At 51.9% G+C, this 25,053-nt stretch overlaps 1 protein-coding gene across 7 annotated transcripts; it reads left to right on the forward strand.

Annotated features, from left to right (window-relative positions):
- Position 1: 1 nt before the first annotated feature.
- On the forward strand, positions 2–25,053 carry CNTROB (centrobin, centriole duplication and spindle assembly protein). 7 transcript variants are annotated; one of them, XM_086685906.1, is made up of 19 exons: positions 3–1,232; positions 2,202–2,286; positions 2,510–2,591; positions 3,059–3,215; positions 4,105–4,221; positions 4,430–4,546; positions 5,116–5,214; positions 6,404–6,640; positions 6,971–7,117; positions 19,369–19,502; positions 20,033–20,158; positions 20,302–20,464; positions 21,820–22,078; positions 23,313–23,467; positions 23,720–23,783; positions 23,899–24,084; positions 24,169–24,301; positions 24,581–24,633; positions 24,876–25,053. In XM_086685906.1, the coding sequence occupies exons 1-19, from the start codon at positions 951–953 to the stop codon at positions 24,920–24,922; spliced, it is 2,643 nt and encodes an 880-aa protein (XP_086542032.1). In that variant the 5' UTR covers positions 3–950; the 3' UTR covers positions 24,923–25,053. The 7 variants fall into 7 exon arrangements, with proteins under 7 accessions (XP_086542035.1, XP_086542032.1, XP_086542030.1 ...); XM_086685904.1 differs by having other exon boundaries at positions 6,971–7,111; positions 24,581–24,653; XM_086685903.1 differs by having other exon boundaries at positions 4–1,232; positions 24,581–24,653.

Genomic DNA, 25,053 nt, shown 5'->3' on the forward strand with positions numbered 1-25,053 from the left:
CCGTCCGAGCCGCTGCGAGGAAGAGCTCTGGGCTGGTGACGTCATCAAGCCGTGCGAGGCGGGGCTGCGGACGGCGGGCGGGAGGCTGCCAACGGTTTTGAGCGCAGGGAGGGCGGTGAGGGTGGGTGTGGAGGCGTCCTTGGTCTCCCGGACCGGGGCTCAGGGGAGGGGGACAGCCCCTTGTCGACACCGTGGCAAACTGAGGGGGCTGAGGTCCGGCGGTGTGGCGAGGAGTCGCGAGGGGTGGTCGGGGTAGAGGATCGCAGGCTAGGCTTGAGGGCGGCGTACCTTTTAGAGACGTCTGAGGAGGTGACCGAGTGTTCACGAAGTTAATCTCGGGAGAGCGAGGAGGGAGGGAGGCTAGGGAAACTTACTATGGTTTTCTTGCCAGAAGGGGTCGGAGGGGATATACAAGAGGGTTGACCGTGGGTGGAACAGGTGCATGGCGGAGGGGTGTGAGCCGGTGGGGAGCCTGAGGTTCCTGCCTCTCTGAGACCGGGACCAGGTGAGGGGCACATAAGGCGGCTGGAGGGAAGTTAGGCCCTTATTGGGTTTGCGCCCATTTCAGTTTGCACGTTGAGTTCAGTTGACCGGTGATGGCCGGTGCCAGAAGTTGATCTACAGATTTCAGCCCTCCAGGGAACTGCAGGGGTGCTGTTGCTCCTCCGTCTTCTGTCCCCACCCACTCCTTGCTGCACCCTCCTTTTCCACCGTTCCCAGGAGCTGTGGAGGGAAATGCTTTTGCCCTCTCCCATGGCCTCTGAAACTGCCAGAAACCTTTCCTCTAACCAGAAAGCCTCCATACCGTTAGTCACCAAGGATCCTTGGCTTGGAGCCTTCCTCCTTTCTCCCAAATCTTCTTCTTCCGTGTACTTCCCCCCCTGGCCTGTCCTACAGCAGGACCAGAAGTTCCCAGCTGTACTGTCTGCAGTTGTCTCTTTCTTGTACCCATGGCGACATCAGCTACGGTTCCCAGTTCGCCCCTCCGGGCTGAGGATCTCCTGAGTGATTCATCAGAAGCCCCTGGGCTGAACCAAATGTCCTCTGAGGTGACCTCCCAGCTCTATGCTTCTTTGCACCTCAGTCGCCAGGCAGAGGCCACAGCCCGAGCCCAGCTGTATCTGCCCTCCTCCTCCCCACCTCCTCATGAGATGTTAGATGGCTTGGCCCAAGAGCTGAGTCGCAGCTTGTCAGTTGGATTGGAGAACAACTTGAAGAAAAAGGTGAGAGAGGTGTGTCTTGGGGACCTCCAGGGTCTTGGGATTGGAGGTGGTTAAAAAAAAATGGCTTTGCTGAGATTTGAACCCCTCTTGTTGGATTTCACATTGCTTTTTTTTTTTTTCAACGTTTATTTTTTTTGGGACAGAGAGAGACAGAGCATGAATGGGGGAGGGGCAGAGAGAGAGGGAGACACAGAATTGGAAACAGGCTCCAGGCTCTGAGCCATCAGCCCAGAGCCCGACGCGGGGCTCGAACTCACGGACCGCAAGATCGTGACCTGAGCCGAAGTCGGACGCTTAACCGACTGCGCCACCCAGGCGCCCCTCACATTGCTTTTAACTAGAGTCCTTTATGCTCGTTCCTGGGAGCAAATGTTTATGAGGCAGAGAGTGGCCCAGGGACACCATACTTGGGGAAATTATGAAACTTAACTAGTGTTTTTTGGTCAGAGACACCTGCACTGTGCTTTGATTGACACCCGGGCACTAAGAGTGAGGATAAGGACAGCAAAACGTGCTAAGCTCCTCCCAGCTCAAAGCTATTTTGATTGTATGGTGTAAAGTTTGGCATCTAAATCATTAAAACACAGCCTGATCAGTCACACGTGCTACAGAAAGGGTAGTTACGCGTGTTGGCTAGAAAAAGTGTCGTAAACAATTTGCAGACCAGTTGGGTCTCTCGCCACGGACTGTACGGTCTTCGGAGAAGAGGTTTGCTCTCTAGCTGACAAGCGTCCTCACCAGTCTTGTCTTAATGTGCCTAGTTAATTCATTCCCACTACCTGTCTGGCTTCTGCAGACGTTTGAGTTGAGTCAGTTCTGTTTTTCTTAGCTCTCCCAGGTGCCGGAGTAAAAATTCTTGGGTTGGCAGGGCGGGGGGGCGGGGGGTACCGGATGTCATCTGCCCTGGCGGTAGGTCGAACATAGGTTTTTCAGTGTGCATCTGATTTTCATGTTGCCTTTTTTTTTTTTTCCCCCTAGGATGGTTCGAAGCATATCTTTGAGATGGAAAGTGTTCGGGGTCAACTTCAGAGCTTGCTCCAGACCTCCCGTGATACAGCCCATCGTGAGTAAACCCCTTGACCATGAAGAAGTGCACAGACGTAAGGGGCGGGAGAAGGTGGAGAAAGGAAGACTCAGGTTTCAGGAGAGGCTCCGGTTCTTTGGGAGAGGGGCCAGAGGGGTGGGTGCAGTAGAAAGGAAGGCCCTCTCCTCTCTTCTCCTTCAAGTGGTCCCTGTTCCAAAGTCTTACCTGACCCTGGCTCTGGGGTCCCTCTGGCTGCCTGCAGGGGACCCCCTCACTCCAGGTGCCGGCTCAGAGAGACGAGAAGAGGACTCCTTTGACAGTGACAGCACAGCCACCTTGCTGAAGTGAGTCCCCCTTGGGTTCTGCTCACTTGCTTGCCTGGAAAGCCAAGGGTTCCGTTCCATAATTCTCTCCTTCCTGCTTCTGAACCTCTTAAGGACCTAAGATGCTTGTCCCTTACCTTTCAGTTTTCATCCTTTCTCTCCTGGCTTCTAACTCCTTTACTTCAGGGACGTGGGCATCTCCTGCCTGGTACCTGGCTTTCTCCCAGGTATCTTCTTCCCCCGGAAGAGTTGGCTTGTTTCTGCTAAGACTGTTACTGCGGGGAGCGTGGTGTGCAGGAAGGAGCGCTAGAGAGTGAATCACAGGACCTAAGTGCTGTTGGGGGCCGTGTCACTGTCTAGCTCCGTGACTTTGGGCAAGTCTCTGGCCCTTTCTGAGTTCCAGTTTCCACGTTTGTAAAACGTCACAGTTGGACTAGGGGATCTCAAAAGCTTTCCCCACCCTGACATTCTCTACCTGGTTTGCTCAGCACCCGGCCCCTGCAAGACTTATCTCCGTCCAGCTCGGCCCAAGCCCTGGAGGAGCTGTTTCCCCGCTATGCCAGTCTTCGGCCAGGACCCCCGCTCAATCCCCCGGATTTCCAGGGCCTGAGGGATGCCCTGGATTCAGAGCATACCCGTCGCAAGGTGAGTTACCGAGGCTTCCTTTTGAAAGCAGCAACGATTAGAAATAGGCCGGGTGCTGAACAGGGCTGAGGGTTAAGGGCCTGCAAGCCGAGACTTTGCTCAAATGGCCCTTCAGGGTGGTCGTGTTTGACCATCTGACCTAAAATGGCACATTCCTCCTCCCCGCGTTCAGTCGGGTTGCTCTGTTCTTTCCTTCATATAGCTGCTTACCACAGCCCGATATATCTCATTTCTCCCCTCTGAAATCTAAGCTCCACGGGGGCCATACCTTATCTCGTTCCGCCCTGTCTTCCTAAGGTCTAGAACATGCCTGACGCAAAGCAAAGCAATGTCCCATAAGCGCGTGGTGAATGAACAAGCCTCGCTAGCTTGTGCAAAGGCTTTGCAGTTATTGGTGACCTAGCAAGCTTTATCTCCAGCCTCTCTGAGGTGGGCAGAGAGAGGGACTAGGCAGAGGAAGCGTCAGAATCACTGGTTGTGTTGTCTCTTCCTTGATCTTAAGTCACCTGGGCATGGATGAAAGGCTTTCTCCTGTCTTTGCTGTGTTTCATCACTGTGCCCGATGAACTTCTTGAGGCAGGAGTGACCTCCCACTCTTTGCCTTGTGGGCTGTCGCGCTGCTACCAGAGGGTTCATGGGAATTCTTCTCGGGAGAGCCAGGAAAAGGAAGAGCCTGGAAGCTAAGCCCCTGTCTCCTGAGATGGTAGGGGAAGGCGTTGGAGGCTTCAAGTTTCCTGCTCCAGAATTCCTGATTCTTCTTCTCCAAACCTCCTCTGTTCTGGGGACCAAGCTCCCTCTGTCCAGCCCGTTTTCACCGAGAAGACCTGGGAAGTTTGATGCTTTGGTCAGCTTAGGGACGGTCACCCCCACTTGTCACCCTTCTTCCCAGCATTGCGAGCGCCATATTCAGAGCCTCCAGACCCGAGTGCTGGAGCTTCAGCAACAGTTAGCTGTGGCTGTGACTGCCGACCGCAAGAAAGATGTTATGATCGAGCAGTTGGACAAGGTGCCAGGGGAGCAGAATGCGGGCGGGGCTCTCCATGGGGGGAAGGGTAAACGGGGTGGCCGGCCGGCATTTCTGTGCTCACCCTGGGAGCTGGGGCCCGGTGTGGATTTCCCGATCCTGGGAGAAGGTGGCTGTTGACCCCGCTCCTGCGGGCAGAAAGAGGGCAAAACAATGATTTTGAAATGCCATCTGACTCTCCTCTCCTGAGACCCTGGCCCGCGTGGTGGAGGGCTGGAACCGGCACGAAGCCGAGCGGGCAGAGGTCCTTCGGGGGCTCCAGGAGGAACGCCAGGCAGCCGAACTCACCAGAAGCAAGCAGCAGGAGGTGGGCAACCTGGATCAGATGGCATTAGAACCGGGGTCACAGATTGGCAGGTGGAAGGGGGTTGAAGTAGCTCCGAAGCAGGGTTCCCGACCGATTGAGCCGGGGTTGCAGAAACCGACCTGCTCTCTTTTCACCATTTTTACTGTCAGAATTGCCTCATCTGTGTCTTCCCGGCTTTCCCCACACCCTGTGGTCTTCTCTTTGGCCCCCAAGTCATTTAGTTAGGTCTTCTTTTTCTTTTTTTTATTAAAAAAATTTTTTTTAATGTTTATTCATTTTTTGAGAGAGAGAGAGAGAGAGAGAGCGAGCATGCGCAAGTGGGGGGAGGGGCAGAGAGAGAGGGAGACACAGAATCCGAAGCAGGCTCCAGGCTCTGAGCTGTCAGCACAGAGCCCGACACAGGGCTCGAACCCATGAACCGCGAGATCGTGACCCAAGCCGAAGTCGGATGCCCAACCGACTGGGCCACCCAGGTGCCCCAGGTCTTACTTTTAAAGTCTATCTCATTGACGCTTTTTGAACTGTGAGTTCGTCAGTTCCCCTGTCTTGTGTCCCCCTGTCCCTGAAAGACAGTAACCCACCTGGAGCAAAGCCTTTCTGAGGCCATGGAGGCCCTGAGTCGTGAGCAGGAAGGCGCCAGACTGCAGCAACGGGAAAGAGAGACGCTGGTGAGAACGCTGGACTGGGTTGATTCCGGTGGAAGCCGCTAATTAGTTCTGGAGGGGTGCTTGCCGTTGGCGGGTTGTGGGAGCTGCACTGGGGGAGTGTTTCCCAAAGACTGATCTTAGAACACTTGTTCAGCAAGCAGGGCTCTGCCACCAAGTTAGCTTAAGAAACTCAGCAAATTATTTCCTCGTTAGAATTACCTGGGGGATTACTTTAAAATGTAGATTTCTGGGACCCACTGCCAGGGGTTTTGATTCAGTAGGCATATGGTGGGGCTGGGAGCCTAAATGTTTTCAGCAGTTTCCTAGCTGATTTTGTTCAGCCAGGCTTGGGAACTGTAGTGTAGGGCATGGCGAAGCCGGGTGTGGGACAAGACTCCGTCAGGTTTCTTACTGCTGAAGTGACAAGAGGATTACCCACGTGAACGAGCAGCCAGGTTTGGAACTCACCGTGTGCACGACATGTGCCTGCTACGTGCAGGCTGGTACTTGTCATCTTTTAGTTTTTTTATTACTTTTTTTAATGTTTTATTTGTGAGAGAGACAGAGAGAACACGAGTGGGGGAGGGACAGAGAAAGAGGGAGACAAAGAATCCAAAACAGGCTCCAGGCTCTGAGCTCCCAGCTGTCAGCCCAGAGCCCGATGCAGGCTCGAACTCTTGGACCGCGAGATCATGACCTGAGCCGAAGTCGGCCGCTTAACCGACCGAGCCACCCAGGCGCCCTTGGTACTTCTCATCTTAACAGGCTTTGTCCAACAGTATGGGTGATGGGTGCTGGTTGGCTAGGACGTGACTTTGCGGGCTGGATTTTCTGGTCTCCGTGGAACTTCTCTGGATGATGATAGTGATGGCTGTTGTGTACGGAGTGCTCACCGTGTGCCGGGCCCCGTGCTGATTACTTCCTGTGCGCTTTGCACTGTAATCCTCGCGAGGTAGACCCTGGCATGATGCCCGTTTGCAGATTGAGACGTGTGCCTCAGAACGCATAGGAAGGGACAGATTTGAACCCAGATGTACCTAATTCCGGAACAGAAGCTCTTATTTACTATATCCTAATCCCGTGGGCTGGCCAACTGCTGTGTTTCTCGTGGACGTAATTCTCAGGGCGCTGGTCTTCTGTGTGGGGCGAGGGGACAGATTGCTGGCGTCGGACGGGCTCGTAAGGAGCTTGGTTTCCCCTGGGGCCATAGGAGGAGGAGAGGCAGGCTCTGACCCTGAGCTTGGAGCTGGAACAGCAGCGGTGCCGGGCTCTGCAGGAAGAGCGGGACGAGGCCCGGGCCGGGCAGCTCAGTGAGCACCGGCAGCTGGAGACACTGAAGGTGGCCCTGGAAGGGGAACGGCAGGCGTGGGCCGAGCAGGAGCGCCAGCTGGAGGAGCGCCACCGGGCGCTGCGGGACGACGTGCAGGCCCAGCTGGAGCAGGAGAAGGTAAGAGTGGCAGGCGGGGAAGAGGGAGCAGGTGCGGGGCAAGATAGCGGAATGAGACGCGATGTCGGAACGTGGCGTGTAGGGGACTGGCACGGAGAGCGCAGGGCTGTCGCCGCGGGACAAGGCTGAGGGTGTTAGGCCGGCGCGGAGGGCTGGGGGGCGGCCACCACGCGGAAGGCAGAAGAGTGAGCTGGACCAGATGAGGAAGTAGTCACATGTGAAAGGGAGAGAAGCAGCTTGGGGTTTAGGGTGGGGGAGGCTGACGCGGGGCCAGGGGTAACGGGGCGCGGGGACACGCGGCGCGTCCTTAGGTTTGATGTCCTCCCGCAGGGGAACACACAGAGGGAGGCCCAGGCAGCGCGGGAGGCCCAGCAGCAGCTGGCGCTGGCGCAGTCCGAGGTGCGGCGCTTGGAGGGCGAGCTGGACACGGCCCGGAGGGAGAGGGACGCGCTGCAGCTGGAGATGAGCCTGGTACAGGTCAGGGGGCGGGGCGTCTGGGGCGGGTTTCCTGCTTAGGGGAGGAGGGTCTGAGGCACAGGGACTCACGACTCCCAAGAGGAGTCCTGGCGAACGCTCCTCCCGGTTTTAACTAGAATTTTGACCTCGGCTTCTGCTTTTACAGCAGCTTCCCCCACCCCCAATCACAGGATGCAGTGCCTGGAACCCCAGGTGGTACTAAAGCCCGTGTGTGCCCCGGGTTTCTTGCCCACACGCACCTGCGACGGGGGTTCCTTTACAGAGTAGTCATAGTAAGAGACGAACAACAGTAACTCATTATAAAGTTGAACGCTCATGGGGCGCCCGGGTGGCTCAGTCGGGTGAGCGTCTGACTCTCGATTTTGGCTCAGGTCAGGATCTCGGGGTTCGGGGAGTTCGAGCCCCGACTCGGGCTCTGGCTGACAGTGTGGAGCCTGCTTGGGATTCTCTCTCTCTGCCCCTCCAAAATAAAAAAAAATTTTTTTAAATTGAACACTTCTAAGTACGTACTGTAATAAAGTCATGTGAATGTCGTCCTCACTTTCTCAAAATATCTTAATGTCCTGCACTCACTCTTCTCCTTTTTTTTTTTTTTAATTTTTTAAAAAAGTTTGTTTACTTTTGAGAGAGCATAAGCAGAGGAAGGGCAGAGAGAGAGGGAGACACAGAATCCAAAACAGGCTCCAGGCTCTGAGCTGTCAGCACAGAGCCCGACGCGGGGCTCGAACCCATGAACTGCGAGATCGTGACCTGAGCCAAAGTTGGTGCTTACCCAACTGAGCCACCCAGGCGCCCCTCACCCTTCTTGTGAGGATGGGGGAATGACAAAATGCCCCGGGATGGGGTGAAGGAGGTGGATGGCACAGGTGTTGTGACACAGTGTGAGGCCTCTGTTGACCTGACGATACCGTCCGAAGGGGGATCACCTGCTTCCCGACCGTGGGTGACTGAAACCGCCGAAAGGGAAACCATGGATGAGAGGGGACCACTGTGTGTGTAAAATGTGTGTTAGGGGAAGATTAATGAGGATCTGAGACCAGGTCAGCCTGCGAGGTTTTCCTTATTAACGGTTGACCTAAGGGGATACACCCGGTTTCTCCGTCAGCGAGACCTGTGTTTGGAAAAACAAACTCCTTTCACTTTGCACCCAGCCGCTTGAGTTGGCGGACCGACCGCATGGAAACCAATGTCATGAACGACCAAGGGTGTTAGTTCCGTTCTGTAGCTGTTTGTAAGCTGCTGTCACCTTCTGACCTGGCGGGCGTGTGTTCACTGAGCCTGCCGAACGGCCCGTGCGCAAGCTCCGTGCTGGGAGCTGGGAGCAGTCCGGGCCCACAGGAGCTCGCCAGCTAGAGCGGGAGTCTGTCTGGCACACAGTTCTCGAAGTAGCATGCTAAGTGATATTGAGGGACAGGAGAACTACTCTTCACTCGGATGTCGTCTCGTTAGTGAGGTCTTCCCCAACCACGCTGAGTGAAACGTGCAACCTCTCACCGTCCTGTTCCCCTTCCCTGCTTGATCTTTCTTCTAATACACTACGTACTGTACTTTAAAATCTTGTGTATTTTTTGAAGGCAAGGGTTTTTGTGTCTTTGTTGTTGAATCCCAGAATAGTGCCTGGCTGTAGTACTATTCAAGCCCTTGATTTCATATTCTTCTATCCATTTTTTTTAGGTTTATTTATTTGTTTTGAGAGAGAGAGAGACAGAGAGAGGGAGAGACAGAATCCCAAGCAGGCTCCACGCAGAGCCTGGTGTGGGGCTCAATCCCACAAACCATAAGATCATGACCTGAGCCAAAATCAAGAGTTGGATTCTTTTTTTTTTTTTTTTTTAATGTCTGTTTATTTTTGTGTGAGAGAGATCGAGCAAGCACAAGCAGGGGAGGGGCAGAGAGAGAGAGGGAGGGAGACACAGAATGCGAAGCAGGCTCTGGGCTCCGAGCCACCAGTGCAGAGCTTGGTGTGGGGCTCGAACGCACAGACCGCGAGATCATGACCTGAGCCGAAGTTGGACACTTAACCAACTGAGCCACCCAGGAGCCCCGAGAGTTGGATTCTTAATTGACTAAGCCACCCACGTGCCTCTGTTCTATCCATTATTGAAAGGGAGGTGTTGACGTTTCTAGCTATTAATGTAGAACTGTCCATGTTTTCCATCAAGTCTGTCAATTTTTTCTCTATATAGTTTGGGGTTCTGTTAAGTGCACATATGTTTATATGGTTATGTCTTCTTGATGTAACTTTTTTTTGGCTTAAATTTTTGTCTAATGATAACATAGCCCCCACCCTAGCTCGCTTGGTTGCTATTTGCATGGACTGTCTTTTTTCATCTTTTTATTTACAACCTCTTTGTGTCTTTGTATCTAAAGTGAGTTTGTAATCCAGACAACATATGGGTGGATTACGTTTTGGTTTTTAATCCATTCTGCCAGTTTCTGCCTTTTAATTGGAAAGTTTAATCCATTTCCATTTGAAGTAATTACTGGAAAAGAACCACTTATATCTGCCATTTAACTATTTGTTTTCTGTATGTCCTGCTTGGTTTTTGTTTTTTGTTTTTTCAATTCCCCCATTACTGCCTTTCTAAGGTACATTGATATTTTGTGTACCATTTTGATTCTCTTCACTTTTCCTTTTCTGTACATTTTAGAAGTTTTCTTAATGATTACCTTGGGATTACAATTACCATCTTAACAGTAACCCAGTTTGAATAATACTAGCTTTTAGTTTGCAGAGTCAGTGATCACTGTTGCTACACATCTGTGTCCTCTGCTTTCGTGGTGTTATTGACACAGATTTATAATTACTGTTTTATGCATCCGCCTTTTATATCACATAGGGAAAAAAAGTTCCAAACTGAAAGTACAGTAATACACGGGGCGCCTGGATGGCTCAGTCGGTTAAGTGTCCGACTTTGGCTCAGGTCATGATCTCACCGTTCATGGTTCTGTGCTGACAGCTCAGAGCCTGGAGCCTGCTTCAGATTCTGTGTCTTCCCCCTTCTCTCTCTGCCCCTCCCCCCCTCTCAAAAATAAACATTAAAAAACATTTTTTTCAAAGAAAGTACAGTAATACAGACTTTTGCATTTACCTACGTAGTAATCTTTACCACTTTTCTTTATTTATTCATATGGCTTCAAGTTACTGTTGAATTTCATTTCATTTTAGTCTATGGGACTCCCTTCAGCATGTTTCTATAGGTCAGGTTTGCTAGTAATGAGTGCTCTTAGCTTTTGTTTATCTGAGAATGCCTTAATTTCTCCTTCATTCTTGAAGGATTTTTTAAAATGTTTACTTAGGAGAGAGAGGGGGAGAGAGCATGTGAGCGAGCAGGGATAAGGGGGCAGAGGGAGAGAGAGAGAGAAGAGAGAGAGAGAGAGAGAATATCCCAAGCAGGCTCCACACTCAGTGTGGAGCCTGACACCGGGCTTGATCCCACAACCCTGGGATCGTGACCTGAGCCGATAGCAAGAGTCAAGATGCTCAACTGACTGAGCCCCCCAGGAGCCCCTTGAAGGATTTTTTTTAGTTGACGGTTGATGTGATTTTCTTTCAGCATTTTAAATATGTCATTCCACTACCTTCTGGGCTCTCTCACTTCTTACAAGACCTCAGCTGTGTTACTGAAGTGCTTTTGTAAGTGACAAGGTCCTTCTCGCACTTTCTCCGTTTGACTCTTGACAGTATGACTGTGATGTGTGGTAGTGCAGATCTGTTTGAGTTCATTGTGCTTAGAGACTGTTGAGTTTCTGGAGTGGGTGGATTTATGTCTGTTATCAAATTTGGGAAGTTTTTGGCCAATTCTTCAAAAAAATGTTTTTCTGTTCCCTTTCCTCTCTCTCATCATTCTGGGACGTCGCTGTTGCAGATGTTGGTATGATGTCCCTCGGGTCCCTCAGGCTCTGTTCATTTTTCTCAGTTGTTTTTTCTTTCTGCTCATTAGTTTGGGTAACTTCAACTGCTTATCCTCAAGTTCAATGGCCCTTTCTCCTTCTTGTTGAAATCGGCCATTGAGCCCCTTCAGTGAATTTTTAATAGCTTTTATTTTTGAGAGCGGTTTTATGTTCCGGGCAATGTTGAGCAGAAGGCACAGAGACTTCCCACATCCCCCCTACCTCCGCAGGGACATAACTGTGTCTGTACATGGTCAGCATCCCCACTAGAGTAGCGCGTTTGTTACAATCCATGAATCTACACTGACACGTCATCACACAGAGTCCATAGTTTACATTAGGGTTTTCTCTTGGTGTTGTGCATTTTATAGGTTTGGACAAATTTGTAATGACACGTATCCACCTTTACAGTATCGTAGTTGGTAGTTTCACTGCCTTAAAAATCCTTTGTGCACTGCCTGTTCATCCCGTCTTCCGTCCGACCCCTGGCAACCACTGACCTATTTACTGTCTCCATAGTTTTGCCTTTCCCAGAATGCTATACAGTTGGAATCAAATGGCTTGTAGCCTTTTCACACTGGCTTCACTTAGTGCTCTGCATTGAAGTTTCCTCTGCGTCTCTTCAAGGCTTGAGAGCTCGTTCCTTTTTAGTGCTGGATAATATTCCGCTGGCTGGCTGGACCACAGCTCATTTATCCATGCACCTGCTGGAGGACATCTGACCGCCTCTGACTTCTGGCAGTTATAAATAAAGCTGCTGTAGGGGCGCCTGGGTGGCTCAGTCGGTTAAGCGTCTGACTTCGGCTCGGGTCGTGATCTCACGGTTCGTGGGTTCCAGCCCCGCGTCGGGCTCTGTGCTGACCGCTCGGAGCCTGGAGCCTGCTTCGGATTCTGTGACTCCCTCTCTCTCTGCCCCTCCCCCTGCTCGCACTCTGTCTCTGTCTCTCTCAAAAATAAATAAAACGTTAAAAAAAAAAAGAATTTAAAAAAATAAATAAATAAAGCTGCTGTAAACATCCGTGTGCAGGTTTGGGCACGGACCTAAGTTTTTAGCTCCTCTGGGTAAATCCCGAGGACCGTGGTTGCTACATCATACGCTAAGAGTATGTAAGAGACCACCGCACTGTCTCCTGAGGGGCTGTACCCTTTTGCCCTCGCGCTGAGGGAGCGTTCCTGCTGCTCCACACTCTCTCCAACATAGGTTGTGCTCAGTGGGTTTTGGTCATTTCAGTGAGCGTATGTAGTGGCATCTAAGGAAATTTTCGTATCATCAGTTGTACTTCGCAGCTCCCCGGGTTTCTGTTTGGTTCTTTTTTATAACTTATGTCTTTTTACTGAGATTTTCTGTTTGCTCCTATATCATTCCGATTTCAGTTTGTTGTCCAAATAGTTCATGGAGCATATTTAAGACTGTTGACTTAATGTCTTTGATTAATAATTCCAGTGTCTGGGCTTCTCCAGGAAATGTTCTGTCAGAGTCTCTTCTTCCTTTGTGTTTTATTTTTAAAATTTTTATTTTTAAGCAATCTTCACACCCAACATGGGGCTCAAACTCACAACCCTGAGATCAAGAGTCGCATGCTCAGGGTACCTTGGGTGGCTCAGTCGGTTAAGTGCCTGACTTTGGCTCGGGTCATGATCTCATTGTTCGTGGGTTTGAGCCCTGCATTGGGCTCTGTACTGACAGCATGGAGCCTGCTTGAGATTCTCTCTCTCTCTCTCTCTCTCTCTCTCTCTCTCTGCCCTTGTCCCACCTGTGTGCACTCTCCCTCTCTCTCAAAATAAATAAAAAGAAAAAGTTACCTCCTCTACCAACTGAGCAGCCAGGTGCCTCTAATTCTTTTTTTCCTTTGAATGAGTCATATTTTCCTGTTTCTTTCTACATCTTGTAATTTGTTGTTGAGAACTAGACTTTTTTTTTTTAATGTTTTTATTTTTGAAGGAGAAAGAGAAACCGAGCATGAGTGGGGGAGGGGCAGAGAGAGAGGGAGACACAGAAGCTGAACCAGCCTCCAGGCCCTGAGCTGTCAGGACAGAGCCCAGTGTGGGGCTTGAACCCACTGACCGTGAGATCATGACCTGAGCCGAAGTCAGAGGCTCAACAGACTGAGCCACCCAGGAGCCCCAAGAACTAGACATTTTGAATATTATAATGTAATTATGGAAATCATATTCTCTCTCTCCCTGGATTTCTTTTGATGGCTACAGCCGTCCATTTGTTTGGTGACTTTGTCAAATTATTTTTGCAAAGTCTGTATTTCTTGTTATGTGTGGTGACTGACAATTCTGTTATCTGTGTGATTAGCCTGTGACTTGACAGATTTTCTTAAATGTCTGGATTCCTCTCCCAAATAAGTATATACGTCTCTTTAAATCTTTTTTTAAAAAAATGTTTAACGTTTATTTATTGGGGCGGGGAGGGGCAGAGAGGGAGACACAGAATCTGAAGCAGGCTCCGGCCTCCAGCTGTCAGCACAGAGCCCGACTCGGAGCTTGAACTCATGAACTGTGAGATCACTGAGCCGAAGTTGGACGCTTAACTGACTGAGCCACCCAGGCACCCCTCTTTGAGTCTTATAATTGATGCCACCAGGGAGGCCTCTGCAGCCCGAGGCACGCAAAAGAAAGGTGTTTGTTTGATCTGGTTCCTCAGGGAGCCGTCAAACTGATCAAAACACACAACGCCACGTTTTTGGAGGACAGGGTCCTTACTCCCCCCCCCAGCGCTTCAGCCAGCCACTCTAGTTTCCCGGACTACAGTTTCCCTGGCTGCGGAGGGGCTGAGCACTGGGGGATGGTAGCAGGTTGGCATATCAGCTCTGGTACCAGAGTTCAGCAGCCTCTGCTTTCGTCAAGCACTCTCCTGGTTGCTTAAGTGTCTGATCTGGTTCCAGAATTCCCAAATAGTGGATTTTGATCATTTTTTTTTCTCAGCTTATTGAAGATGTTTCAGCGGAAGGACCGACCCCTGCATTTTCCTACCCTGCTGTTTTCTGGGACATCACTGTTTTTAAATTCTGTTTCAAGTAAAAAAAAAAAAACACCATACAACATTATTAATGTTCTCTAAAGTCAACAGTCATTTAGAGGGGTTCATGTTATTTACTATTTTCTTTGCTGTTCTAACTTTCTTTGAACTCGGACCTCCTATCTGGATCTTTTTCTTGGTGGAAAAAATCTCTCGTATGTATGTGTATGTGTGTATTTTCGGTTAGTTATTTTAGTTTGAAAACGTCTTTATTTCACATTCATTTTGGAAGGAATTCCTGGATGTAGAATTCTAGGTTGGTAGTTATTTCAACATATAGAAAATACCATCCTGACTTTCATTATTGCTGTTGAGAAGTCAGCTACCAGTTGACCACTGTTGCTTTTAAAATGTTCTCTTTGTAGTTTTTATGTTTTACCTGGGTGCATGCATATATATACATATATATATATATATATATACATACACACACACACACACATATATATATACGTATATATATATGTATCTTTTTAGGGATTCATTTGGCTTCTTGAATCAGTATGGTGTCTTTCATCAGTTCTGGAAAATTCTCAGTCATTATCTTTGCATTGCCTCTGCTCCATTGTCTCTGTCATCTGTTTCTGGAACCTGATTAAACCTAATGTACCTTAGCTCTTCTTCTAGATCTTGTTGTTCAGTTTATATTTCCCATCTTTTGTGTTTCATGCTCGCTCTGGATAATTTCCTATCTTCCAGTTCACTAATTCTCTGTTCAACCTTGTCTAATTTACTGACTGAGGTTTTAATTGTATGTATCGTACTTTTTCATTTTACAAAGTTCTCTTTTTATCTTCAAATTTTACTGTTTCATAGTTTCTTGGTTTCTGATATTTTCACATTTGTCTTTGATTACTTTAAATAGTTTTATTATCTGTAGATAATAATTTCAGTATCTGAAATGTTTGAGGATCCTTTTCTGTTGTTTCTTGTTCTTGCTGGTTCCCATGGAATTTCCTCGGGTCCTTTTTCTTTTTCTCCTTCCTTCCTTCCTTCCTTCCTTCCATTTTTGGTTTAATTTTAAGTAGGCTCCACACCCAGTATGGGGCTTGAACTCATGACCCTGAGATCAAGAGGTGGACCCTCTACCGACTGAGCCATCCAGGTGCCCTGGGTTCTCTTTATTTCTGATCGTATGTTGGAACTTTGTATTTGAAAGATTGTGGGGATAAGTTGAGGCCTGCAGTGAAGATTTGCATTTGCTTCTACCTGAAAGACACTACAAAACCAGGATTTGAACCACATTTTAAAGGTTGGGATTGCTCTATGATTAAAGCTGAGCTTTACTTTCATACAGGCTGTTCCACTTCTGTTCACCTTCATCCTGAGGATGATACATACTGGAGTCTCAATTTATTGTGGGGAGGGTCTCCACTTAGATATCAACTTATATGGGCCTTGGCTTTTGACTTCTGTTCATGTGCTCTTGAAAGACCGTCCAGACCGGATAGGCAGATACCTCCAGGGCAAAAGTGACTGTCTACCCTGCTGGCTAACCTGGCTAGGCACCCATTTCCCTTTGCTTTGGCCTAGTAATTCCATGCTGGTACATCTTTGGTGCTTTTTATATATACATACGCACACATATATACATATACATACACACACATATATGTACACACATGTATATGTATGTATACAGATACATGTACCCATATACATATATATGTATACGTGTGAATATGTACATATATATGTATATATATGTATATGTATATCTGTGTGTGTGTGTGTGTGTGAGTATACATACATATACACACATACTCTCTTGAACAACTTCCCCTGCCAGTATTAGGAATGTGAAGATCTCATGCCTGTCTTGTACTCTAAAGTAGCTTGTAAGGTTGGATTTCATATGTGTTTCTTTTCTTTTCTTCTTTTTTTTTAATGTTTATTTACTTTTGAGAGAGCGACAGAGCGTGTCTGGGGGAGGGGCAGAGAGAGAGGGAGACATAGAATCCAAAGCATGTTCTAGGTTCTGAGCTGTCAGCACAGAGCCCCACATAGGGCTCGAATCCACGAACCCTGAGATCATGACCTGAGCTGAAGTTGGATGTTCAACTGACTGAGCCACCCAGGCGCCACTGTTTGTAAATTCTTACACATTAAAAAAAAATTTTTTTTTAGTGCTTATTTTTGAGAGACAGAGACAGACAGAATGCAAGCAGGGGAGGGGCAGAGAGAGAGAGAGAGACACAGAATCTGAAGCAGGCTCCAGGCTCTGAGCTGTCCATACAGAGCCCGACGTGGGGCTCGAACTCACAGACCGTGAGATCATGACCTGAGCTGAAGTCAGATGCCCAACCAACTGAGCCAGCCGGCTGCCCTCATATGTGTTTCCTGAATATTTGATATTTGACGGCCAATGTCGTTTCTTTAACGTTTATGGAAATATTTAGGCTTTCTGTTTCTTGAATTATTTTTGGCTTTTTCTTTCTGTATATCCATCTAGTCTAAACTTTCTAATTTATCGACTTAAAGTTGTACTTAATTTTATTTTTTTAACGTCCTTGGCATCTTTTCTACTCTTTCTTTCCTGATACTGCTCTCTTGTGTCATTTCTCTCATCCTTTCTTTTTATTTTTTTTTTATTTTTTTTTTCTTTAACGTTTTTATTTATTTATGGGACAGAGAGAGACAGAGCATGAACGGGGGAGGGGCAGAGAGAGAGGGAGACACAGAATCGGAAACAGGCTCCAGGCTCCGAGCCATCAGCCCAGAGCCCGACGCGGGGCTCGAACTCACGGACCGCGAGATCATGACCTGGCTGAAGTCGGACGCTTAACCGACTGCGCCACCCAGGCGCCCCTCATCCTTTCTTTTTAAAATCATCTTTGTTGTAGTTGAATTGAATGAGTTTTCAGAGAATTAACTTTTTTCTTTGGTTTTATTCTGTTGTTGTTTTAAAAATCTTGTTGGGGCGCCTGGGTGGCGCAGTCGGTTAAGCGTCCGACTTCAGCCAGGTCACGATCTCGCGGTCCGGGAGTTCGAGCCCCGCGTCGGGCTCTGGGCTGATGGCTCGGAGCCTGGAGCCTGTTTCCGATTCTGTGTCTCCCTCTCTCTCTGCCCCTCCCCCGTTCATGCTCTGTCTCTCTCTGTCCCTAAAATAAATAAAAAAAAAGTTGAAAAAAAAAATTTTTTTTTAATCTTGTTAAGATGGATGCTTGCTTATTCTTTTCCAGTCTTTTCTAAATTTCTCTATGAGTATTCATTTAAGTGCATCCTACAACTTATCCTATATGGTATTTTCCTTACTGTTTGGTTCTGAATGATATTCAGATTTTTAAATTTTTTTTTTTCAACGTTTATTTACTTTTGGGACAGAGAGAGACAGAGCATGAACGGGGGAGGGGCAGAGAGAGAGGGAGACACAGAATCGGAAACAGGCTCCAGGCTCCGAGCCATCAGCCCAGAGCCTGACGAGGGGCTCGAACTCACGGACCGCGAGATCGTGACCTGGCTGAAGTCGGACGCTTAACCGACTGCGCCACCCAGGCGCCCCGACACTGTGATTTTTAAGAGTTTTATAACGTCTCAATGAATGGGTGAATCATAGTTTTCTTAAGCATTTTCCTTTCTACGAGAAGTCTACATTGACTCTGGTTTTTTCACTATTAAGAGCAGCACTGCAGTGAACATTATTGCAAGTAGATGTTTGGCACCCCTTCTGTAGGATAGATTCCTTAAAGTGGAATTGTCGGCCCACAGGGAGTATGTATCAAATTGTCCAATAGAAGAATTTAGGGGGGCACCTGGGTGGCTCAGTTGGTTGGGCGTCCGACTCTTGATTTTGGCTCAGGTCATGGTCTCAGGGTTGTGGGATCGAGCCCTGAGTCAGGCTCCACGCTGAGCGTGAAGCCTGCTCAAGATTCTGTCCCTCTCCCCTTCTTGCACTCGCTTTGTCTCTCTCTAAAACAAAAATAAAAATCAGCTTGTAAGAAGGTAAGTTTTATACGATGTGGGGCTTTCTTCCCCACAATTTTTAAAAACTAAACACAGAAAAGAACGTGTGTTGTTGCGAAGGGTTGATGCAGAATTGGAAACTGTCTGGGAGAGGGGAGGTGGGTGGGCTGCAGGAAGACACGAGGGGCCGTGTAAGCCATTTCAAGCAGCCAGAACTTTATTCTTCAGGCCGTGGGGGGCATTTGGACGGTTTCAAACAAGGAGATAAATCGAGCCCATCTGTATTCTGGAATATTCACTCAGGCACAAAGTGGGAGATCTGCTGGGGCCGACGTGACTGAGGGTGGAGGGTAGAATAGATGTGAGGAGATCAGCGAGACGTGAAATCATACTGAATTACTGTAGTAGCGAGTGAGGAGTAAATTTGCTAGCGTTTAGGAAGTAGAATGGAACGAGCCGGTTGGAGGCGGAAAGAAGCAGGAAGGGGTCCGGGATGACTCTGGGTTGAGATGGCTTAGTTGTTTCGGTGGAGAGCCGTGCCACGAACTAAGGCACGAAATACATCCTAGGAGGGAAAGGACTGAGATGGAAAACCAAACGAGCTACATTTCGAATGTTTTATTTGGGGTGTATCCAAATACACATATTCAGTAGGCCTCTGTGTGAGTGGGCTTAAAGCCTGGAAGAAAGGCCCAACTAAAGACAGATTAGGAAGTGTTTTAGGGTAGAAACAGTAGCAAAAAATATGGCCTAGAGGCCACGTGTTTATTATTGACATGTGACCCGGAGCGTCAGCTGCTGTGTGGTCAGGAAGAAGACTGAGGACCTTTCTGGGCAGCTGGGGCCAAGGAGCAGTCAGAACGGGGTCACGGAGCTGTGGCGTCGGGAGTGTGGCTTCGGAAGGAAAGGTTGACGTGGGTGGTAGGTGTTCCAGAGATACCACCGGATGGGCTGAGACCCAACCTCTGTGGGACTTCGGAATTAGGTTCCTCGTCGTGAACAGCTGTGAGCGGAAATGAGGTTTCAGCGAGCGGGAGGAGGACCGTGAGGTGACAAACCAGAGACCATGCCGCAGCCTGATTGTGCTTTAGGAGGAGGGGACGGTGCCTCCTGCCGGGCGCCCGCTGAGCGTCAGGCCCTGGGCCGCCTCAGACACATGAGAGGTCTCGTCATCCTGCCCGACCTTTCTTTTCGTTACGTGTAGATTTTTCTGCCCACGGCCCTCTTGACTTGTGTGTGCCACGTGCGTGGTGTGGGAGGACCTCGTGGCCCAGGGAGGAAAGGGGTCCCCTTTGAGTCCTCGTGACAGAAGTCTTATTCTTTAGCCCTTAGGCATGTGAGGGGGGTGCCGGTCGGTGGGCTTTCTGTCGCCTGGCGCCCTCCGTCCCGGGAACCGAGCCCTTGCCTCACCCTCCTTCACCACCAGGCCCGGTACGAGAGCCAGCGGGTCCAGCTGGAGTCGGACCTGGCCGTGCGGCTGGAGCAGCGGGTGACGGAGCGGCTGGCTCAGGCCCAGGAGAGCAGCCTGCGGCAGGTGGCCTCACTGCGGGAACATCACAGGTGCGTGGCCCTCACCGGGTCCCCTGGTGGGCGACGTCACACGTCCATGTCCCCTGCGGTCCCTCTGCTGGCTCCGAGCCTGCTGGCTGCCATCGGGCCCGGACCGCGTGTGTCCGGGGCAGAGCTGCCGTCGGGTGTGCGGGGAGGGCGTGGGGGCCCATAACTGACGGGTGCGACAGATCTCCGGCCCCCTGGCCTTGGTGGGGACAGTGCCGAGCTGTGACCTGTGCCGTCTCCAGAGCTGCCCCGAGGCCTCGAACCTCGTCCTGTGCCAGATCCCTTCTCCCCTCCTGGATTTTTCTGGAAATGCCTCTTCAGTGAATCACCGTCCCGTAAATCTTCGCCGCGGCATCTGCTCCCGGGGTCCCCGTCCCAACACGCCAGCTCTGTCCTTCCCCCTTTCCCGAACCCACCATGCCTCGGCCGGGCCGGCCGGCTCTCGGCCTGTCACACGCACGCCTTCCGCCTTTTCTCCCTTGATGGCGTTCGTCTCCAGACTCAGTCCTCCTTCCTCCCCCTCGTCTCCCCAGGAAGCAGCTGCAGGACCTGAGTGGACAGCACCAGCAGGAGCTGTCCGCCCAGCTGGCTCAGTTCAAGGTGGAAATGGCGGAGCGCGAGGAGAGGCAGCAGCAGGTGGCGCAGGACTACGAGCTCAGGTACCGTCCCCGCCGGGTCCCTGCCAGCCCGGAGCCCGCTCCCCCCGCCCCGCCCCTGCAGGCCCGTGCGCGCCGCCACCGGACCCCCGCCGCCTGGCCTGCCGTCTCAGAGGCCGCGCGCCCCCCGTCCCGTCTCTCGTCAGGCTGGCCCGGGAGCAGGCGCGGGTGCGGGAGCTGCAGAGCGGCCAGCGGCGGCTGGAGGAGCAGCGCGCTGAGCTGGTGGAGCGGCTCCAGGCCATGCTGCAGGCCCACTGGGCAGAGGCCAGCCAGCTGCTCGGCGCCACCACCCTGCCCCCCGACCTCCCGGTACGCACGGCCCGCTCTCCCGCTGCTAAGTTCTGTCCTAGGGCCTGCCTGGGGGGAGGGGGACCCGCCTGTGTACCTTCTCGAAGAGGAACTGCCTCCTCAGAGGTCTTTTTGCCACGGTCACGGCTCGCCCCTACTGGCCCCTCGCCTTGGGCACGGCTGTCTCCCCCCAGCCCGGGGGGGCCGGTGGGGGGGCGGTGAGTGGTACCTGCTACCAGTCCTGCCGGGTGGCCGCTGAGTTATGACGCGAAGGGCCGAGAATTGTCGCCCAGTCTTGCCCCAGAGTAGGGGAGGGGGGGTCTCACCCCAGCCCTTCTTTCTTTTCTTTTTTTTTTTTTAATTTTTTTTTAATGTTTATTTATTTATTTATTTATTTTCAACGTTTATTTATTTTTGGGACAGAGAGAGACAGAGCATGAACGGGGGAGGGGCAGAGAGAGAGGGAGACACAGAATCGGAAACAAGCTCCAGGCTCTGAGCCATCAGCCCAGAGCCTGACGCGGGGCTCGAACTCACGGACCGCGAGATCGTGACCTGGCTGAAGTCGGACGCTTAACCGACTGCGCCACCCAGGCGCCCCTAATGTTTATTTATTTTTGAGAGAGAGAGTGTGAGCAGGGGAGGGGGGCAGAGAGAGGGAGAATCCGAAGCAGGCTCCAGGCTCTGAGCTGTCAGCACAGAGCCTGACGTGGGGCTCGAACTCACAAACCGTGAGATCATGACCTGAGCCGAAATCGAAATCGGACGCTTAACCGCCGGAGCCACCCAGGCGCCCCTCACCCCAAGCCTTCTTATGTTGGCATCTCCTGCTTCCTTCTCATAATTACGAGATTTTTATCTTTAAGCGAAAATATTTTTTGGAATAGACAATAATATGCACGTGGTAAAAACAGAAATCCAAACAGTTCAAGGAGGTGCACGGTGAAACGTAATCTCCATCCTGCCCTGCACCGCGGTCTCTGGGCACGCTCCGCTCTCCCCAGAAGCAGCCTCTGCTCCTGACTTGTGTGCACACCCCGCCCTCAGTGGGGGGCCTTCCCCACGTGGCTGTGCGACTTTTCATTTGACCACGTGTTTGTCGTGAACATCAAAGTCGTTTCCTGTATTCTGTTTCTACTCAGCAGTTCTCAAATACCGTTCATCCATGCCTTTGTGCAGGCATCTCCCTAAAGTCTCTAGAAATGGAAGTTTAAGGTCGAAAATACACATTTTTAACTTTGATAGAAATTTGATAGCCATTACCAAACCTCCTCTTATTTGGAATCTTAAGTTTGTAATCAAAGCGTCTGGGCCACATCTTGTCTCCTTAAATGCACAGGGCGTTGATCCTTGTTCTGTGTCTGTCTTGTGCCCAGGTCCCCACCACCAGCCCCTCCAGCCCTGGGCCTCAGGAGCCAGAGAAGGGCGAGAGGAGGCTCTGGACTCGGCCTCCCGTGGCCGTGGCCCTGAAGCCCGTGTTGCAGCAGAGCCGGGAAGCTGGGGCAGAACAGCCACCGCGGGTTCTCCGCAGCCCCTCCCCAGACCTGAGCCCCCTGCTGGGCCCCCCTTTCCAGAGCCAGCATTCCTTCCAGCCCCTGGAGCCAAAGCCGGGCCTCACTTCGTCTGTTACCTCTGGTAACGGGGGACAGAGTCACTGGGGTGCCCCCTGTACATGCACTGCCTGACTGGCTCCTCGGACCCAGCTCCCTGTCTATCTGGGCGGGGCTTGAGTGCTTGGTTCCCCAGATGTCTCGGGGACCATAAGGTGCAAGGAGCCGAAATGCACTCAAGTTGGCTCAAATAAAGGGAGTGGGAACTCGCGGGGATCGGATGTCACTGGACTTCAGGAGAGCTGGCGTCGGGACCAGGGGCGTTCTCCAGGCTGATTTGGGGCCATCCGGGCCCTTGACTCTGCCTCTCCCCGCACATCTTCCGCTGGTAGACCAGCACTCTCTCTCAGGTCTTGCTCTCATGACGTTGGTTCGCATGTGGGTTTGACCAGCTGTGACACTCCAGCCGATACTCTAGACCATCTTTTTTTTTTTTTTTTTTTTAATTTTTAAATGTTTATTCATTTGGAGATAGAGTGTGTGCATATGCGTGTGAGTGAGTGGGGGAGGGTCAGAGAGAGCGAGAGAGAGAATCCGAAGCAGGCTCTGCACTGTCAGCACAGATCCTGACGTGGGACTCGAACCCACAAACTGTGAGATCATGACCTGAGCCGATATCGAGAGTCAGGCACAACCAACTGAGCCACCCGGGGGGGGGGGGCCCTAGACAACCTTCTAGAGACCTCGGTGTCTCTGTTTCTTGGGTCCAGTTCAAGGAGAGGCGATCTGATGGGTTGGTGACCACTTCTTGGACTGGCTGACCTTGAATGTGGCTCTCCCTGGCTCAGTCAGCTGCGACTTGGGTGGATGGGGACGCTCTGCGTGGTGCAAACACGACCACCAGGTCGAGTGAAGAATGAGGGCTGAGTTACATCAGGATTTTAAATCCAAAAATTGTGTAACCATAATTAAAAAGAAGGAGGGCGTGTTCTGGTGAGGGGGACCAGAACATGTCTGTTAATCGTGAGCCATTCTGAGTATTGGTTTCTCTACTTCGAGGAGTTGATGGTGGGATTAATTTATTTAGAGCCTGAGCCCCACACCTCTCTCCTGTGTCCACACTTTGTGGAACTCAGCTGTGCCACCTGCCAGTCGCCCCCCAACTTTCTCTCTCCAGCTGTTCTAAACGTTGGTTGTCCTCCCCCAGCTGTGATGCCCTCTTACGTTACTGGGCCTCTTTCCTCGGGGGCATTTGGAGGGTTGATTTGTGGAGGAGTCCCCTCCCCGCACAACACACGCTGGGCCGGTTCGCTTTCCAGCCGGGGCTTTCTCTACCACCGGCGCCTTCCACCCCGATCACCGGCCAGAGCGGCCGTTCCCTGAGGAAGATCCTGGATCCGACGGGGACGGCTTCCTAAAGCCGGGGCTGCAGCCCCCTTCCCAGCTGGACGGCCTCAAACATTTTTTGCACCAGGTAAGCGAGGGCCCACCCATCCTACCTCATTTCCTTCTCCCCTTCCTCGTTCTCTCTCCCCTCCAGGAGTCCAGGACGGTGGCTGCAGCCGCCTTTCGGGGCTGACAGCTTCTCTCGCGGGCTGTCTCGATTCCCATCGCCCGAGTTCTGGAAGGCGGCCATCCCTGGCCCTTTCTTCCCTCTGCCTCCCTCACATTCCCAGGGCTCTTTCTTCACCGGTCCTCAGGGAGCCTCACTGTCTTGTCCCCCCAGCTGCTGGAGACAGTACCGCAGAGCAGCGAGGCCCCCTCTGTTGAGCTGTTGCCCCCGAAGTCTGGTGAGTGGGGAAGGTGGGAGCCGCAGAGGCGCAAGAGCCTAAGGGAGGCGAGGCGATGGGGCTTTCTCGGCTCCTGCTCTGTTTCCCGAGCCCTGCGCCTCTTGCCTTTCGCTAGGCCCCCTGACTGTCCCGTCTTGGGAGGAGGCCCCGCAGGTGCCACACCTCCCGCCCCCAGTTCATAAGACTAAAGTGCCCCTGGCCATGGCGTCCAGTCTCTTCCGGGCTCACGAGCTTCCCTCAAGCCATTCACAGAGCAGCGGCCTCCGGGCGGGCTCCCCAGAGCGCGATGAGCGGCCGGGAGGTGAGGAGGGAAGGTGCTGGCTGCGGGGGCCTGGGGAGGCGGAGCGAGGGCCCTGGCGTGACGAGCGTCACCGATGCGCCTCAGGTGGGCACGGGCTCGCACCCGCGCGGCAGCTGATGGATGTGTCGCAGCTGCTACGACTGTACCAAGCTCGGGGCTGGGGGGCTCTGCCCGCTGAGGACCTGCTGCTCTACCTGAAGAGGCAGGAACACGGCAGGTACCAGCCTGGAGGGAGGGGAGGAGGGTCAGACGGATGGAGCCTGGACCCGTGGGAGACGGCCCAGGCAGGGGAGGGAGGGTTGGGTGCTGTCCACCGAGAGGCATCTGTTCTCTTCCGGGGCAGCCGGTGCGGGCAAGCGGAGGCCCAGCCGTCCCCTCTGTTCCTCTGCGACTTGCTGCTCCCGCCACTGTTTGTTCTTCTTCCCGAGAGACTGGGGAATAGTTTTCCCTCCGATGTCGGGGAGCCCCCCGTCCTCACCCTCCATTTGTGCGGCAGGACGGACAGCCGAGGGGATAATGTCCCCAGAAGGAACACGGACTCCCGCTTGGGTGAGATCCCCCGGAAAGAGGTGAGGGAAAGTGAGGCGGGGGCGAGGGGCGTGCAAGGGCCCTCACCCACTGGTTCCTCCCCGGCCAGCTCCTTGTCTGTTGCCTCACCTCTGTTTCCTGTCTGTCTTCTGTAGTGTGTGGTCTCCCCTTGGCTGGCTGGCTGACTGTGGCCCTCTCCATGCACGGTGCCTTTCTGGGGTGGTGGGGAGGCTGACCCCCTTCTCTCCTCCCTCCCCTCCCAGATCCCCTCCCAGGCTCTCCCTCGCCGCCTGGCTGCTGCAGCCCCTAGGACAGACAAGCCTCCCGCACGCAGGAAGGGCGGGCACCCGGCCCCCAGCAGCACGAGGAGTCGGGGGGGCATCTGGAGATGAGCCCCTCGCCCTGTCTGCTCTTCTCCTAATAAATGTTCCAGAGTCTGTA

Source organism: Puma concolor, chromosome E1, assembly GCF_028749965.1.
Source record: "Puma concolor isolate L17-30 chromosome E1, mPumCon1.1.hap2, whole genome shotgun sequence".
NCBI classification, from domain to species: Eukaryota; Metazoa; Chordata; class Mammalia; order Carnivora; family Felidae; genus Puma; species Puma concolor.

What these genes read in the sequence shown, in the direction of transcription:
- CNTROB (XM_086685903.1), top strand. Translation starts at nt 951, where the DNA reads ATGGCGACATCAGCTACGGTTCCCAGTTCGCCCCTCCGGGCTGAGGAT. An exon ending in CTCCCGTGATACAGCCCATC is followed by an intron (nt 2,287 to 2,509) that starts GTGAGTAAACCC and finishes GGCTGCCTGCAG; the next exon opens with GGGACCCCCTCACTCCAGGT. An exon ending in CAGAGCATACCCGTCGCAAG is followed by an intron (nt 3,216 to 4,104) that starts GTGAGTTACCGA and finishes CCTTCTTCCCAG; the next exon opens with CATTGCGAGCGCCATATTCA.